At 40.2% G+C, this 18,126-nt stretch overlaps 1 protein-coding gene across 1 annotated transcript in view; it reads left to right on the top strand.

Moving 5' to 3' along the window:
• The window catches only part of C20H16orf97 (chromosome 20 C16orf97 homolog), a 57,047-nt gene extending 50,265 nt beyond the window's left edge, over positions 1-6,782 (top strand). The window contains 4 exon segments of the mRNA XM_010354769.2: positions 5,742-5,783; positions 6,090-6,118; positions 6,121-6,144; positions 6,706-6,782. Of these exon segments, the coding sequence (XP_010353071.2) occupies positions 5,742-5,783; positions 6,090-6,118; positions 6,121-6,144; positions 6,706-6,782 (172 nt within the window).
• The last annotated feature ends 11,344 nt before the right edge of the window (positions 6,783-18,126 follow it).

The raw sequence follows: 18,126 nt of genomic DNA, 5'->3' as shown, positions 1-18,126 counted from the left end.
GCTGTCTGCTAAACCAGGCTGCCTGCCAGAATCAGAAGAGGGACCTCCATCTGGAGTTTACATTGTGAACAAACAGTAAGAGAAGAAAGGCAGGGTAGATGGGGACAGAGCGCAAGTCAACTCCAGAAAGCTGATGTTAATGGCCATGAGGGTCTCTGAAATTTCATTGCAATCCAGAAATACAGATTGATAGTGGCACAGCCCTCTCTCTGGCAGGACAGTGCAGTATCTGGAATTTCTTCTTTGCCAATGAGATAGTCACCCTCAGGAAAGGCATTTAGTATTCCACATTTTTCTTGAAATGTATAGGTTGAACATTTACATTTTCTTGAAATGTGCCCTACTTATTGATTTAAACGTTTGTAAGCATTTACATATTTATATAATTTTTATTGCTGCTATATAGAATCTTCAGTTCTGTTTGATTTTGCTAATTGCCCAAGTGCTTCCTCTGTACTGGAGTATCAATAATAATAATGATCAAAGACCTAAAACCACATAAGCATTTTCTGTTTCTAGCTTCTATTTCACGAATAAAACATTGATGCTCTTTTTAAGTTGGCCATCACTCATCTGGGAGGTTTTGCAGACAATAACAGTCCATTAGTAATATCTGGTGGGGGAAGATGTATGATGCTGTAAATATTTAAAATCAAATTTGAAAAAGAAGACAGAGATGAATGCATGGGATGGGGGCGGTAGGGGATGAACATGGTGCCCAGGGCTATGGTTTTCACAGCAACTTCCACTGGGGCCCTGCCATTGTTTTCCCTTGTAAGTTCCATGAAACAGGACTTAGCAATATTGCTACACCCAGCAGGGGCCAAAATGGCCTTTGTGGAGTTTAATGGGGATCTAAGCCTATGGTCCTTCTAAAAGTAGCCCCCTTGATGGGGACTTGCGAACAGATAATTTGTTTGGAAACTGATTCCAAGGAACACTTTTAGGGAGTCTCACATGATAGGGAAGGAAAAGGGCCAATGAAGAGTGTCACACATGAGGTACTGCTGTAGATAGGGGGCCCAATCCCACTTAGAGCCCTTTAAGAAACCACTATGAGGCGACCTAAGGGGCCAGGAAACCTTGTTCCATCCTCCACCAGCTCTTTTCCTAAATTGGTAGAGTACTGCTCATGGAAGGGTACTGGCTCCCATTTCCAGCTAGCCCTGAGCTCAGGCCCAGGTAGACCCATCAGGATCTGCAGGTGGGAGCTATGGACATGTCAACTCCTGGGTAAGTCCCTGAGAATGGGCAGGACCCATTCAGCTTAGCTACAGGGCGTGGGTGCAAAATCTAGAGTTTCTTTGTTGAGGTGGATGGTAGAGAGAATCCAGCTCACCATTTATCTTTTGGAACTCCAAACTCCAGGTTTGCCTTCCACATCACATCTAAGAGTTGTAGAGAGCAAAAACTGGTCATGAGTGACAGTCTAGTCCAGCTAGGGAAACTGAAACAGTGTCAGCAACAGAGACATCACACAATGGCCCTCAGCCAGAGGAGGACTGGTTATCAGAGACAGCTTCCTGTTGTGGTTAGGAGGAAACCCAGAAATGGCTTTGGGAATGCTGCTGCTTCTGTTCACTTCCTTTGGGTTATGTTTGGTGGACTCTGATCCTTGCTGGGACTGACTGGGAAATGTTCTCCCTCCAAGCCCTCCTCCCATTCCCAAATCCTTTGTTCCTCAAAGAGCTTATATCCAGCTCTCCAGGCCCCTGACCCATCTTTTCCATCTTGCTTTGTAAAACTTTCCTGAGGCAGGGTGTGGTGGCTCATGCCTGTAATCCCAGCACATTTGGAGGCTGAGGTGGGCTCTTCAGCTCTGGAGCTCAACCACCAGCCTGGGCAACACGACAAAACCCCATCTCCACAAAGAAAAAAAATTACAAAAATTAGCCAAGCATGGTGGCCTAAGCCTGTAGTCATAGCTACTTTGGAGGCTGAAATGAGCTGTGATTGCACCACTGCACTCCAGCCTGGGTAAGAGAGTCAGACCTCGTCACAAAAAAACAAACCAAAAAATAAAAATAAATATAAAACAACTTTCCAAACATGTTTTATTTCCTTGAATCCCTGTTTACTACACACACACACACACACACACACACACACACACACAAAACCCTAATCTGTATTCTGATGCTTTGAACTAAGAATGGATGAAAATGGTATGTTTTTCAATGGAGGATTCCTAAAGCTAAACTGCTTTAGCTAAAATAAGTGGGTTTTTAAGCTCTTCTCCTGCTCTGCTTCATGCATGTCTATAAAATCACGAAATGTCAGAACAGGAGGAAATCTTAGGCTCATCTAATTTAATGTCTTTGGTTCACAGAGTTGTAAATCAGGGCTCAGAGACAAGATGGGACTTCCTTGAGGTCATGACTAGGTGACCCCATGACAAGCTGATAAGAGTCTATCATATATTTGTTAATAGACCTCAGAGCTGGGACAGAACTTTGGAGCAAGTTCCTTTGATCCAGGGCACAAAGGAAGTAGGGGAACCAAGCACACATTTCCTACCCTGCCAGAACAGGGCCTGGGTGAATAATTTTTTGGCACATCTGCCTTTGCTAGAGGACCTGCAAATACTTTTACATTAAATACATTCCTAGTGGACTTGGTTCCATCTTTACCTTATGATTAAATCTACTTTCAAATGTAGAGGCCAAGGAGTTGCTTCAATATCCTTCATGATGAGATGTTTATGAATGTGAGAGACCATACCTTCTATTTTTTTATGCCTCTGACCATATCTTCCTGTGTGCAGTCAGAAGCTGTCTGTCTATAACATCCACCCACTGACTTTGACTTAGAACTGAGATCAGAAGGCAGCTCCCTTGACAGCCTTACAAAGGCCCACATTGTACCAGATCTAATGCTCCTTGTGCAACCTCCTTTTGATTGCCCTCACTTTCCTCTTTATACTTTGACAATTGTCACTTGGCTTCTTAGAATATAGGACTCATAACTGATTACAAAACTCTGCATCAGTTGTCTGACCAGCATAGAGTGGGCAGTCCTCTTCTTTCCTGGTACCTGAGTGATCTGCAAAAGTACTTTAACGTCTACATATAAACATGTTAATTTAGCCTCAAATCATTTGTATTTGTTTTTAGCAATGTAATAGTGGCACAAATTTACCTAAACTCAGTGGAGAACTATAGGCTTTTGCTGTTTTGCTGTCAACTCCTAATCACTCCTTTTCCCTATTCTATACTTGGGCAGCTGGTTCTGAGAGCAGGAGTTGCATTTTTGGCAGGCCTAAACACATGTTTTATATGCCAACAGGATGGATTATTTTATAATAACTTCATATTGACATATTTATGACACATAAATACCATCATGACAATTGAGAAATAGGATTTGCTATGCCATCAAGAAATCAATCTACAGAGCCACGCACAGTGGCACAGGCCTGTAGTCCCAGCTACTTGGGAAGCTGAGGTGGGAGGATCGCTTGAGCCTAGGTGTTTGAAGCTGCAGTGAACTATGATCATGCTACTGCACTCCAGCCTGGGTGACAGAGGAAGACCAGTCTGTTTAGAAAAAAAAGAAAAGAAAAGAAAAACATTAATTTGCAAAATACATAGGCTTAGTAAAAGAAATACTTACGTTAAATGAAGGTCTCCTAAATACACTGTCATTATTACAAAAGAGGATTCTACAAAGGTAGGGGATGGGGGTAGGGTGGATGAGAACTAGCATTACTCCTATCTTGACGGAAATCAGGGTAACCTTGTGCTTAGTCAAAAGACCTCCCTGGAGGGCTCTGTACCAGGTGAGTGACAGATTATTAAACAGGCAATTAAAAAACTAACTCGTGAGCAGAGGTACAAACAAATGACTCGCGAAATAATAGACCCGTAGACACTCGCTCAAGTGAAGAGGATTTCACGAAGTTTGGGAAATGCTTTCCTTCTTAGAAGTTATTAGCATATTAAAAGTACTGAGAAATTTTGTAATGAAGAAACACAACTTTGTTTAAGCATGATTTCTCAAGCCTTCTATGACCATCAAAACCTTTTCTTTTACAAATAACTCCAACTAAATTTGGTAAATACTGCTTTGGACAGACCTTCTCTCTCTCTAAGTTATCTAAAGTTTACCAGAATCTAAGTTGCCTCTTTTCAAAGGGCTCTGTTTAGAGACCATAGAAAAACTCGTAAATGTTTACTAACCCATGTCATTTCAAGTCATGGGTCATAAGAACTGACACAAATCCAGTGACACACCAAATAAAGAATATCCTTTTCGGATGAGTTTGCGTCCTTTGTAGGGACATGGATGCAGCTGGAAACCATCATTCTTAGCAAACTATCACAAGAAGAGAAAACCAAACACTGCATGTTCTTACTCATAGGTGGGAACTGAACAATGAGGAAACTTGGACTCGGAAAGGGGAACATCACACACTGGGGCCTATCATGGGGAGCGGGGAGGGGGGAGGGATTGCATTGGGGAGTTATACATGATATAAATGATGACTTGATGGGTGCTGACGAGTTGATGGGTGCAGCACACCAACATGGCACAAGTATACATATGTAACAAACCTGCACGTTATGCACATGTACCCTAGAACTTAAAGTATAATAAAATATATATATATATATGTATATCCTTTTCTCAAATTGGCATGGCAAGATTAAGATTCCTATGTAAAAATATTTTCCCAAGGATTTCATTATTGGGTTGAGAAAGACAAAGAAAAAAAATGGGCATTTTTTTTTCCTTACAAGTAGAGATTTTTGTTGTTCTTATTGACTTGAGATTAGAACCCACAAATATTTACTGAGCCCAGTGTATACACTCAAGATGATTCTAGGTCGTGTAACAGATATCAAAAGAAAATCATAAATCATCACTGTTTTTGCTGCATTTACAGTCCAGAAAAACTAATATTAATAGAGAAAGGGTAAATGCTCCAACAATGTTGCCTAGAATATGGCACTTGTGAGAATTGATCAAAAGAAGAAATCTGTGGATTGGAGAAGATATGGGAAGATTTCATGGAGTTAGTGGGACTTAAATATGGCTGGGAAAATTGGGAAGAATTTTTAGAAGATAAGAGGACAAATGGAGCCCCAGGCAATTAAAAAACTAACTCTTGACAAGGGGCCTCCGGGAAACTTTTTTTTTCTTGGGCCTGAGCTATTCCAGGAAAATGTTCCTGTATATGAAGAGTATCTTTATTCGCCAGACTTTCATCAGAAGTAGATGAAGCTTGGTAACTTTAAATATAAAGCAGACTGCTGAAACTAGACTATATGTCAGGAGTTTGAATTTAGATATCAATGGGTATTAGATATTAAGATAGTAATTATTATAATTACTGGATATTAATTAATATATCATTACTATATTTAAATATATATTAATTAATTATACTATATAATACTAGTATTACTATATAATAAATTAGTATTACAAATAATTACTATAATTATGTATAATTATATTTTATCTATTATATTATAATAAATAATAACTAGTATTATTACTATATAATAATTATATATTATATACTATATACATAGTACTAATATTACTATATGATAATTAATTATTAATTAATATATAGTGATCTTAATAATACTAAGTATAATCTAAGTAATAATACTGTTTTAATATAATTCATAATAGATGTTTATATGTATTAATAATATAATATCTGAATTCAATATCTAATATTTGAAAAATAAGAGGGTAATTGGTTTTTGTCTATGTCTATTTTTTATAAGGACCAGCGAGTTATTTGTGTGTGGACAGCCCAGTCCCAGAAGGTGAAACCATTCTTAACTATAGTCAGGACCATCACACTCAGCTGACCTAATAGCCTAACAAGCCCTCTTGGGGGGCAATAGGACAATGGGGTAGGAACTCTATCCTCGTTGCCAAGACTTCATGGTATGGTAGATGAGCTTTTTCTCTCTCTGGCTAGACAGGGCCTCCTTGGGACCCTGTGGGCTATTGGATGGCAATTGCTCCAACTTCTTTGCATTCAACACGAGCAGCTTCCTGGCTAGAGTACCGGGAAACTATAGCCTGAACTTTCCTCTGAACAGGGACCCTTTATTTTTTCCACACAGGGGCTTGGGAATACAGCAGTAGGCTTTAAAACTTGCCTTTCACCTATGCTTCTGTGTAAGATCTCACTCATTTAATAAGAAAAGACCCTGCTTCGCAGTTTCCCCCCTGAAACTAGAAGGTAAACTAGAGAAACAAAAAAGTGATCTTCTATCTTTCTCTGAAACACATCTTCAGGAGGTCCTGACCCCACAGTTTCCCCACTGAGTACCTCTTCACTCACATTTTTCAAATTCCCATTCACTAGCCATCTTTCCACCACCTATTCCTCTCCACTCCTTGGAACAGGACCAAAACTTCACACACACACACACACACACACACACACACACACACACACACACATACAGACACAAAGCAAAGCAAACTAAGACTGATGGGTTCCACTGAGGATGGGTTCATGGCCCAGTGAAAGGCTGTTGGATGGTGGAATTCTGCAAGTGCCAAGAAACATCCACCAGCTTGCAGGCAGGAGACAGGACCCTTCACCTTTGAGATCATTTCCACAGAGGCAGAACAGTGTGGTGAGGGCCAGAAATGAGACATCAGCATAATACTTGGAACACAGCTGGAGTTCATTAAATGATTCATCTTCTCCTTTTTGTCATCATTTTTTAGAGTCCTCAAGTTGTGTTGACCCACCTGGAAACACCACTGGCTCCAGAATGCCAAGCTCCAGTAATTTTATAAAATAAAATTAAAATACCCGAAGGATGTATTTGCAAACAAACTATAGAGATTTAAGATTATACAGCAGTTAAGAAAGCATGAGGTGGGCGAACATGTGCCAGTAAGGAAGGAGTTTTAAAAGCAAGATGGAGAACAGCACGAATAATGTGATCACATTTTTGCTTTTAAAAACCAAAGTTCCATATAATACACAGTTACCATTTGATAAGTTATTAGTGTTTACCTGGCACTGTGCAAAGTGCTTTTAAAACCCTTATCTCGGCTGGGTACGATGACTCATGCCTGTAATCCCAGTACTTTGGAAGTCTGAGGCGGATGGATCACCTGAAGTCAGGAGTTTGAGATCAGCCTGGCCAACATGGTGAAACCTTGTCTCTACTAAAAATAAAAATACAAAATTAGTCCGTGTAGTGGCATGAGCCTGTAGTTCCAGGGGCTCGGGAGGCTGAGGCAGGAGAATCGCTTGAACCCGGGAGAGGGAGATTGCAGTGAGCCGAGACCTCACCACAGCATTCCAACCTGGGTGACAAAGCAAGATTCTGTCTCACAAAAAAAACACAACAAAAACAAAATGTTAAAAAAAAAAAACAAAAAACCCTTATCTCCTTTCATGCTCACAATGCTGAGAGAGTGGTACTGTTGTCCATGCCATTTTATAAATGCAGAAATTGAGGTTTAAAGAGGTTAAATAACTTTCCCAGCATCATACATTCAGGTAGTCTGATTCCAGAGCCTATTCTAGAAGTCATGATACAACTTAGGTGTCCAAGCCTAGAAAAACACAGGGAAGAACACACACGACTGTTGTCAGAGGTAACATCTGAAGAGAAGGGATGGGCTGGAGGGAGGGGTGAAAAATAAGTTTAAGAAATTTATTTGTTACTCTAAATTAATATATTGCTTCATGTATTTGCAACAAATATGTATCAGTTTAATAGTCAAGAAGACAGTCCTTTTCGCAAAAGAGCAAATATATAATCTCACCTCTATGAAATATATGAAATAGGCAGATTCATAGAGACAGAAAATAGATTCAAGGTTCTCAGGGACTTGGGAGAGTGGGAAATGAGGAGTTAATGCTTAATAGGTGCAAAATTTCTGCTTGGCACGATGAGAAGTTTTGAAAATAGTAACAATGGTTGCACAGCACTGAAAATGTAATTAATGTCAATGAATTCTTAAAAAATGGTTAAAATAGTGAATTTTATATTATGTATATTGTACCATAGGAAAGAAGGAGAAGGAGCAGGAGGAGAGGAAAAAGAGGAGAAGAACAGCAAGAAGAAGGAAGAAAGAAGAAGAGGAGGAGGAAGAAGAAGGAGAGGAGGAGGAGGAAGAGGAGGGGAAGAAGGAGTCCTTTGAATTGAATTCATTTGGTTCTTGGAAAACTCACTCTATTTCCCTTCTTTTTTTCATTTTGCCTGTACACTGTTGTGTCACAGATGTGTGGTGTCCCCAGTGGCTCACAGGGCCAATGAGATGTAAATGCAGCTTTACCTATTTGGACATGTGGTTGTGTTACAATCCCTGAGCAGTAGAAGGTGCCTCTGAGCACCAGCTCCTTTACTTCCCTTTGTGGTTTGAAGCCATGTATTTGTGATCGGCTCAGTGTTGGGCAAAGAGACTCCCCTTTCTTTTTTAGAGTACCCCCGTGTCTCTACAAGACCTGAGAGGCAGTGGGCACAGTTTCTGTGGAAAATATCTTACATTCTACATTTTTAAAAGGTGGGATTGGGTTAGGCTCCAGAGTTTTTATTTACATGAACGAGACCTTCACCTTCATATGGTGGATTAGAGAAGTAGGCAATTATTCATTCATCCATCCATCCACCCACCCATCCATCCATCCATCCATTTGTATGTCCAATTTATTAAAAAATCGTTAAGGAGTACCAACTATAAGCCAGAGTTTTAGCCAAAAACTGAGTAATAAGCATCACATTTTTTATAAGACTCTGAAAATCAGCATGGTGTTACAGCAAATAAATTAGAATAGGCGTCCAAGATCATGTCTTCTTCTCCAGTCATTTTTACTTACTTGCTGTGTGACTTTGGGCAAGTTCTTTTCCTTCTCTCAGCCTTTCAGGTGATCTCAAAGTTGCCCTCCAGCTCCCAGATGTGCTGATTCTATTCCTATAGCTAGTCTCAAGTGGTCCACAAATAATTTCAAATATGTCTACAAGTCTATGGGTGTGAGAAAGACACACATATGTTGAAAGGTTGTGTCTTTATGTTCGTGCCAGTAAAAATTGATAAGGATTGTTCCTGTCCCAGTCAGCATTTGAGTGCTTAATTTTGGTAGTGATGAAAATAACAAAGAAACATGGGCACTTGCACATATAGAAGAAATATGTGATTATGATTTATAGAATTGAACTAAAGAATAGTTGTCCATCTGTGAAAAGATTTTATAAACACCAAATAGAAAATCATGTTCAGCTCCCCACAGATGGCATGAAAGAGTGCTTAATAATCGATAAATATGCTTTTTTGCTGCATGTGTGTGCTTTTAACAAATATTGACCTGTCCTTTGCTGATATATTTCAAAATGTGAGTAAATCAAAATAAGATGTGTTTTATGGAACTCTCTTGTTTTATTATCTGTCATTTAATTTTTAATACCTAAGTGACACCTGATATATTACCTAATCAAAAGAAGAGAGTTATACATTGCACATAATCAGTTATTTTTGCCATATCACCAAAATTAGACTAACAGATGAGGAAAATAAATAAGATGAACTTTAAAAATGAAAATGCTTAGCCTTTGGAATTTTAGTTGACAGCTTTTGAAAATTAAATTATAAGTCAAGTCCTGATAGGTTTGATATCTTCTTTGCAGTTTTGCCGATGATGTATTGCAGCTTTAATGGAATATCATTTATCATCTGATAATAACAAATGTAGTATTTCTGAGCTTGTCATCTCTTCTGTGATGACAAATAGTCCAACTTGTAGCAGCGATAATGGAATTTTATAATGATCTGTCCTAAACTGACTCAACTGCAGCTGAGCTATTTTTCTTAAATCTCATAATGCCTATTACATGTAGATTACAACAGTCGGCGCCTCTCATCTAAGCGTGAGCTCGGATCAATGAATCCAGATTTGGGGCAAACAGCCCAAAAGGATGGAACCATATTTACTTGTTTATCAAGATTATTCCTGTTAGGCTAATAAGAGAGCTTGTCAGAGGTTGTCGAAAATGACAAACTATATCATTTAGAGGATAAAATAGGTGATGAAAACTCTGTTTATCTCTTCAACAGTAGGCAGCATATCCAGTTTGCAATTCTACTCATCCAGTCCATCATTTCATAGGGATTTATTTAATGAAGGCTTTGTGCCGAGAAACCCGAGTTAGAGAGCCCAGCCATTCTTCCACTTTATCTTGAAGCAGGATTTATTTTATGTCTTAACTCTTGGTTTGTCTGATAGCATCGCCTTGTTGCACCTGTACATTGTATAGTCCAAATCACTTGCCTTCTTGACACTTTTCTGAAACTTCCAAACATCTGAAGTGTCACAGAAAACCTAGATTTGGAGGCTGTGAGCATCTTGAAATATTGCATGGTATGTGTGGACATGACTGGCAGCCATGACGCTCTGAAACTCACCTCCTGGGAAGGAAAGTTACTGACATAATTGGAGAAGCCACCTGAGTGGACAGTGGAGGGGACAGTATTTCCATTGCAGATTTGATTTTTACCCTCATCTAAGCAGATCTGATTTTCTGACTGTGGTCACAGCAGGCCAGCATGTGGACAAAGGGAAAGGCCTGGTGTGAAGGCGTTGGTTTTGACAGTGAGTGAGTGTTATGTACAGGAATGAAAGACAGAGCATACTGCTAATGGCAGGCACTGATACGCAAATTGATGCCTGACATGCCCGAAGCTTTCACAGGTGGAGACAAAGGTAATGGGAGGTGTGCATTTCAGATGGGCTCTGATTTCATACCCTCTCAGCCTTTGACCATGTGTTTCAATGTCTTCTTGGATGTGATTATTCTTTTTCTTTTTTGGTGGAATTTTACTCCTGGCCCAGTTTAAGTATCTGATTCCTTCCTTCAGACTCTGAGCTTTGCAGTAAAGCCTGTACACTCTACTTTTTTTTTGGGTTTCTTCACTTCTTTCTGTGCTTCTCCATTACCGTTTTCTCCTTTTCTCTCTCTTCCTTTCCCTTTTTCTTTGACTTCTCTTTCCACCTTTCTTCTCTCTTCTACTTCTTTTACACAAAGGGTCACAGATTCAAGTAGAGAAGATGAAGAGGAAAGGAGACTTCATGTGAACTCGATGGTCATAGATTTTACTTCAAATACAAACCATGTCCAGCTAATTGTGGCCAGGTGAGGGGACAGGCCACAGGTGACCAAGATCTAAAACTCTTTCAAAAGAAGCTGGAAATGTGTTTTCTATATAAAAGGCCATGTTTGAAAACATTGCCAACTACTTCAATGTTTCTTTTTAACATTATTTGTGGGGCCTAATAAAAATTGAACTGAGAACAAAGGCTACTTCTTTGTGAGCTGTGGTTTAGACACTTGACCTGGGTGACCTCATCTACTCCAATGACCTCAAGTACTCGCCACTCAGAGTAGAGCTAGCTCCTACTCTCTCTGGTCTTATATCTATTTTTCCAACTATCTGTCAGATGCTTCATAAATATTTCAAGCTCGGAGGCAGGGTAAGAGTATTGAGAGGAAGAGTCTTGATTTAGATAGAAGGCTTACTTCAGGAGGAGTGGGAAGTAAAATCAAGTAGGTCAGGAGGAAATTTTTAGGGAGTTTGGGTGACAAGAAGACAATCTCAACTGGTTAGCAAGCAATAGGGAGCCATTGTGAGCTCATGAGTAGGAGAGTGACATAGCAGAGGAAGATTTTAGGAAGATGAGTCTGGAAAGGAGAGGAAATGAAGGCAGAAATGGAGGGAGGGTGGGAAGTAAGGTCTCATATGAGAATTCAGCAGTAAGAATGGACATGTGGATGTGAAATGAGAGAAATTCTGAAGACACAGGTGACTGGATTTGATATATTTAACATGGATAATTAAAAACACAACATCTAGAAGAGGTTGATGATAGCTCTTGTAAGAAATGCAGCAGCCAGACGGTGGAGTCCTCTGGTAGGAGAGGCGAGATGAAGACCAATCTGGATGACGGCTTTTCCCTTCATTTCAGTTTTTTTTTTTGTAGTGTTTCACTTTGATCTCCATTAATTATACTGTAGGCCTTAGAAAGAAAAACCCTTATCCCCAATATTTTAACCTTATGTTTCTTTCAACAGACGTGTGGACACATTTGTGGAGAGCCTCCTCAGACCCTGGAGCTGTCCCAGGGCAGGGATACAAGATAAGTAATAAAATTCCTGCCCGTGAAGAGCCCAGAGCCCCAAAGAAAGAAGAATAGTGTAGATTTCAGTAGAGAAATAACTGGATTATAGTAAAAAGACATATTCTGTGACTTTGGGGAAGTGATATAAAACCTTACGTTACCTCATTTTTTAAATATACAAAATGGGCATAAACTCTTCCCTCTCTATTTCATGAGGCTGCTGTGCTACAGTAAAAACCATCCCAATTTGCCCAGGACTGAAGGGTTTCCTGGGTCACAAGACTTTCAGTGCTAAATTAGGACAGTCCTGGACAAACTGGTACCTTGGTCACCCTGTGTGACACCTAAATATTATAATACATGTAGAAGTCCTTTAGAAAATACAAAGACTCAGAAAAATGTGATGCAGTGCAGCTTACTAGGAATATTTTCTGGGTCTTCAGGACCAGGATGGAAAAACTGAAGTCTCTAAACTGGTGATTAAAATTCAGTCACCAAGAGTAACTTTTCCAAAAATGTTGCTCAGAAATGTATGTATTTTATCCTTTTCTCCAAATGTCAGATAATGGAGTATTTGGTATTTCATTAGTACATCTGAATTTTGCCTGAAAGATATTTATGAAGAACTAGGCCAACTATAAAACCTTGCAACTTTTCTAAAAAATGTACAGGTGAGTAAAGACAATGCCCTAAGTCAAAGATGAAAAAAAAATATTTTCTATTGCCTGGAAAACAATCAGTTTTCTAAATAAACCAAAGTAAGATTTAAAATAAGAAGAAGAAGAAGAAGAAGAAGAAGAAGAAGAAGAAGAAGAAGAAGAAGAAGAAGAAGAAGAAGAAGAAGAAGAAGAAGAAGAAGAGGAAATTTAAAAAGCCAGGCACAGCATGGGTCACACCTGTAATCCCAGCACTTTGGGAAGCTGAGGTGGGAAGATTGACCCCAGGAGTTCGAGACTAGCCTGGGCAACATAGTGGAATCCCATCTCTACAAATATTTTTTTTAAAAAAATAGCCAGGCGTGGTGGCATATGACTGTAATTCCCAGCTACTCAGGAGGCTGAGGAGGCAGGATGGCTTGAGCCCAGAAGTCCAAGGCTGCAGTGAGCCATGATTATGCCACTGCACTCCAGCCTGGGCGACAGAGTGAAACACTGTCTCAAGACAAACAAACAAACAAAACCAATCTGGCAATATGTGTGTATTTTAAATGTATTTTTTATCATGAGTTTAAAGTCCTTATTGCTATGGCCTCTGTGTTTAAGAAATTACAAACTCCTCAGCAAAATTTCCAGAAGTGGCAAAAGAAAACAGAAAACAAGAAACTTAGAAATCCTAAGAGGTGATGTGATAGTTTCATTTAAAAGACAGTTCTGGTCTTAAGAATTGAGGACTGAAAAATTTCTGTATTCTTTTTGATGATGAAACCAAGATGTCCCCATCAATAGGGAGGTTGGAACTAGTAGCATTGCTTTTTATACCCTGCCGTGTTGACACAGACTAGAAGAATAACATGGCATCCCTGGACAACATGAAATATTTGGGGAGCTTCCTAATTAGGTCCACAGCCACAATCATTGTCAGTATCTTATCAAAGAAGTGATAGCACTTCAGTAATTAGCTGGAAAGAAAAGGAGGATGTTTATAACTCATCAACATTGAGATCTCTTCAAAGAATCCCAGGGTGAATTCTAATCTCCCACAGCTTTATAATCACCCAGTATAGTTGGCTTACGTATGGCAGATTCTACCTATCCAGTAAGTCAGATGTGGGGGATTAATGTGTCAGAAAATCCAATAAAAGCAAGAATGTTATTGTGTTAATTCAGAGGAAGGGACACTGGAGGCTGCAAGACTTGAAAGTTGCATAGGATCTGAAAAGAGTGGTCCTGGGTGTTGTCCTTGCTAGAGAGAAGACTCATGATTGCCTTTTCTTCTCTAAGAGCAAAGGAGAGACAGCTCAGGCCTCACCATCTGTCTCAGGTGCAGCCCCAGTCAGGTGTCAAGATGTTAATTCAGATTGTTCTATCAAGGCATTCTTTCATAACAGGCTGGGGATAACATCTCTCACTTGGTAATTCATGAACCATCATCATGATTTTGATATCTTTATATTCTTGTACTATCATACACTCAAACTTTCTTTTTCAAAAAGGATAAGTTCAGACATATCTTTTTATTCTGTCTCTTGATGTCATTAATATAATGATTATATTAAGCTGAAGACATCTGAGATTTGAAGACAGATGCAGAAAGAAGCCTTCTTGGAGTTTCCCTTGTATGACTGAAAGCAACAACTTTTGGAAAATAAAGCTTTTATAAATTCCTACTTCAGACCAAATCCACTCTCAGAAGAAAAAATACAAATAAAACTTACCCCAGTTCTCTTCCTGGAGGAGTTTTATGGCCCTAAAGTGGATAAAAAGACTAATGGTGTCTGCATAGGCAGATATTATCACAAACTTTCTTATCTCTCATTTGTTCTTTTAAAAACCCATTTGTCTTTCCTAAAGAAACCCACATATCCTTCCCATTGGAGCCTTTTCCCCCTCCTTCCTTCCCCCTACTAAGTTAGGTGTATTCGCCCCAAATTTTAACCACCCCTTTGACTTACTAATCACTGAGCACCTCATGTGTATGTATATATAGCATGCATCAATAAATTTTTCTCCTATTAATCTGCCTGTCATCAATTTAATTCGCTGATCTCCAGATATGAACCTAGGAGGATAAAGGAAAAGGTATTTTTCCTCTCTGACGTAATAGTTATAGGCATTTTTTCAAATACAAATTGAAGTATGGAACTCTTAAAACAAAGCACAACGGAGAAAAGTGTGCTGAAAGGTCATCACATAGGAGGAAAGAATAATCAATATCCCTTCCTGGTGGGAGCATTTGGTAGCATAATGTCATCTGCCCTTCACAACAGCCTAGCGTGATATCTATGTGACAGGGATAAAACACAGTAACATGTATATATTCCCTATCTCCTCTATGCTTGGTCTTTTGAAAAAAGGTCTCCATTAGCTTGTCCAGTGCTTGATCCTTTTCTCATGATGTCTGTGATCATAGGTGAGGCAGAGAACTGGAGAAATCTGGCAGCCTAGGTTGTTTTACCAGACAATGTGTGTAAGGTAGAAGGAGAGAAGTATAGGAGGGAGGGAAGGAGGGAGGAAGGAAGGAAGGGTAACCAGAGAAGGGGACAGGAGAGGAGAGAAGAGAAGCGGAGAGGAGGAGAGGAGAGGAAAGGAGGTTGTTTTGAGAGAGTGTTGGAATTTTGAGGGAGGAAACACTAGAGATTGAAGGCAGCTGTTCTTTGGTGGGGATAATAATAGAGAAATTGGGAAAGAAGTTTATAAGTTTTATAAGGTATGAATGGGATTCTTTATCTTTTAATGAGGCTTCAGTAAAGAACAAAGTTGTATTTCAGTATATTTAGGCTGTTAGATTGACTTTTTTTTGTTGTTTTTTTTGGTTTTTTTTTGAGACAGAGTTGAGCTCTGTCACCCAGGCTCGTGTGCAGTGGCACAATCTCAGCTCACTGCAACCTCCGCCTCCTGGGTATAAGCAATTCTCCTGCCTCAGCCTCCCAAGTAGCTGAGACTACAGGTGTGTGCCACCACACCTGGCTTATTTTGTATTTTTAGTAGAGACGGGGTTTCACCATGTTGGCCAGGCTGTTCTCTAACTCCTGACCTCATGATCCGCCTGCCTCCATCTCAAAGTGCTGGGATTACAGGTGTGAGCCACCATGCCCGGCCAGATTGACACTTTTAAATAACTTGATGTTATTATACCCCATGAGGTAATTTAACTCTATGTGAGTTGCACAGATAATTTTTATTCTCATTTTATAAATGGGTGGAGGTAAAGTGACTTCCCCAAGGTAGGAGGGCTGGGCTGGGCATTCTAACTTTATATTCACTGTTCTTTTATATTTTGCCACATGGTTCATGTTTTATAGACCTCTAATAATCTAAACTGATGAAGCAATGCAAAGTCTTTTTTTCTTTGCAAAAGAAACTACCCATTAAAAAACAAACAGGTGGGCAAACATCTTATTTTTGTTCTTATAAATATTTCCCAATATTTTCTCTCCAAAACCCCAACCTTCTTTCACAGCTCAACTTCCCTGTCTTCTGGATGCATTTCTATTTTTCTTCCTCTGTTTTCTTCCTACCTTATACATACAATCTCTACTAACATTGCATTCCAAATATATGTTTCTGGTGGGTCAGGTACAGTAAGGGAGGCAATGGAGCATGGAAAAGAAACAAAACAAAACCAAATAAGAAATGTAAACAGACAGTGATTAAGAAACAAAACTGTGTTCTAATTTTGACTGCATCATTTATTAGCTGTGTGGCTTTGGGGAAGTTACTGAAATTTTGCTGAGCTCAATTTTCTCATCTGTAAAATGAGACTAGTGAAAGCACCTCCTGGGTTATTGGGAAAACTAAATGAAGGACTGAGGTCACATAAGGCTTGGCAATAGTGGTGACCACATAATACATGCTTAGTTCTCCCCTCCCTCTCTATTCCATTGGTCTATTATTGTTGTTGTTGTTAAAATTTTTCCCTCCCTCCCCTCCACCACTCCCATCTGATTTGGAGCTCCTCAAGAATGGAAACTGTCTTCTTGTTCATCAGATGGTTATCCAAATGGACAGGAAGTTTATTCTGCTTAAGGAGAAATTCTACTTCCCTGCAGCCTGTGGGCCCTTGCTCACCACTCAGGGGTGGTTTCTGGGTACAGCAGGCCTAGCTGAGGGTTCCCATCAGCCTACCCTGTGCTAGGGAATCACCCACACCTGGGCTGTGCAGAGGCTAAAGTCCCTTCCTAATCAATCCATCACTGCCCAGAGCCTGCTTCACTCCTAACCTCCGCAGGCTGTTAAAAGGGGGCCCATGTCCCTTTAGTTTCTAAGTGTCTACTTTGCTACTAGCAGAGAACAGACATTCAGAGGAGAGGGGTTCCCCACCACTCCCAGGCCGTGCATGGAGCTTCTATCTCCCTGGTGCCAAGGCTGGCCTAGGATGCCAAGAGAAGTCCAGAGCTAAGCCTCTGACCTCTCTAACCCATTCCTGCCATTACACAGCCCTAAAATCATTAGAGTCGGAGAAGGTAACCCCTGCCCTGGCCTTACCTTCAGAAGTCCCATTGCTTTGGAACAACATGCTAGAAAATATTTAAGTACCTTCATCTGTGCCTCAGATGAGTCTGGTGGGGTGTTTGAGCCGAGTGGGAATTCCCATGGACCCAGTCTATGTTCCTCCTGTTCAGGGCACTTTCCAAACTTCTAATTGCAAATATTCACATGTGGGGTCAATCGGCCACCTTGCTTCCAGGAAAGTGACCAAGAAGTTGACTGCTCCCACTGTGGGTATAACTGTATGAGGTTCTGCAGCCAGAATAGTGCTGACACCTTGATTTGGGGTAATTCTCACAGCAGATATAGGACAATGTAGCTCTGGCTGCAGAGTCCCCTGCAGACCCTAAGCTTAGTGACACATGTAAGCCATGTACGTATTCTCTACCATTCATGTAGAGAAACAATTTCTAAGAATGTTGGGCCCCCAACTCTGACATCTGGGTTGGCTACCCCATCTCCTCCATAGGTTCCATATCAGGTGTCAGGAGCAGTCACACCTGTCTCCTCCACGGGCTCCCTAGACCACTGCTCTGTATCACCACAGGGACTCACATGTCCTCTCCTGCCTCAGATGAAATGATAAAGTCTTGCCCTCCCAGGTCAGTCCTATGGCACACGAGGCAAGGGATGAACACGGCTTGCACTAAAGGGACCTCTCATACGTCTTCCTCTGGCCATAAAACCTCACCTATGCTCCCTGTGGTAGTTATGTGGAAGGCAGAGGCCAGTCAACACTAAAAGCAATCACATTCTATAAATGCAGCAATTGCAATCTACAGAGTTCAAAACAAGACATGGTGGGAAGATGTGTTGTTCTACTTTTTAACCCATACAATTTGGAACAGTAAATTTAACACACACAGAACATTA

Source organism: Rhinopithecus roxellana, chromosome 20 (assembly GCF_007565055.1).
Source record: "Rhinopithecus roxellana isolate Shanxi Qingling chromosome 20, ASM756505v1, whole genome shotgun sequence".
In the NCBI taxonomy this organism is placed as follows: Eukaryota; Metazoa; Chordata; class Mammalia; order Primates; family Cercopithecidae; genus Rhinopithecus; species Rhinopithecus roxellana.
The sequence above is the reverse complement of the archived record's forward strand: the minus strand, read 5'-3'. Positions and strand labels throughout refer to the sequence as shown.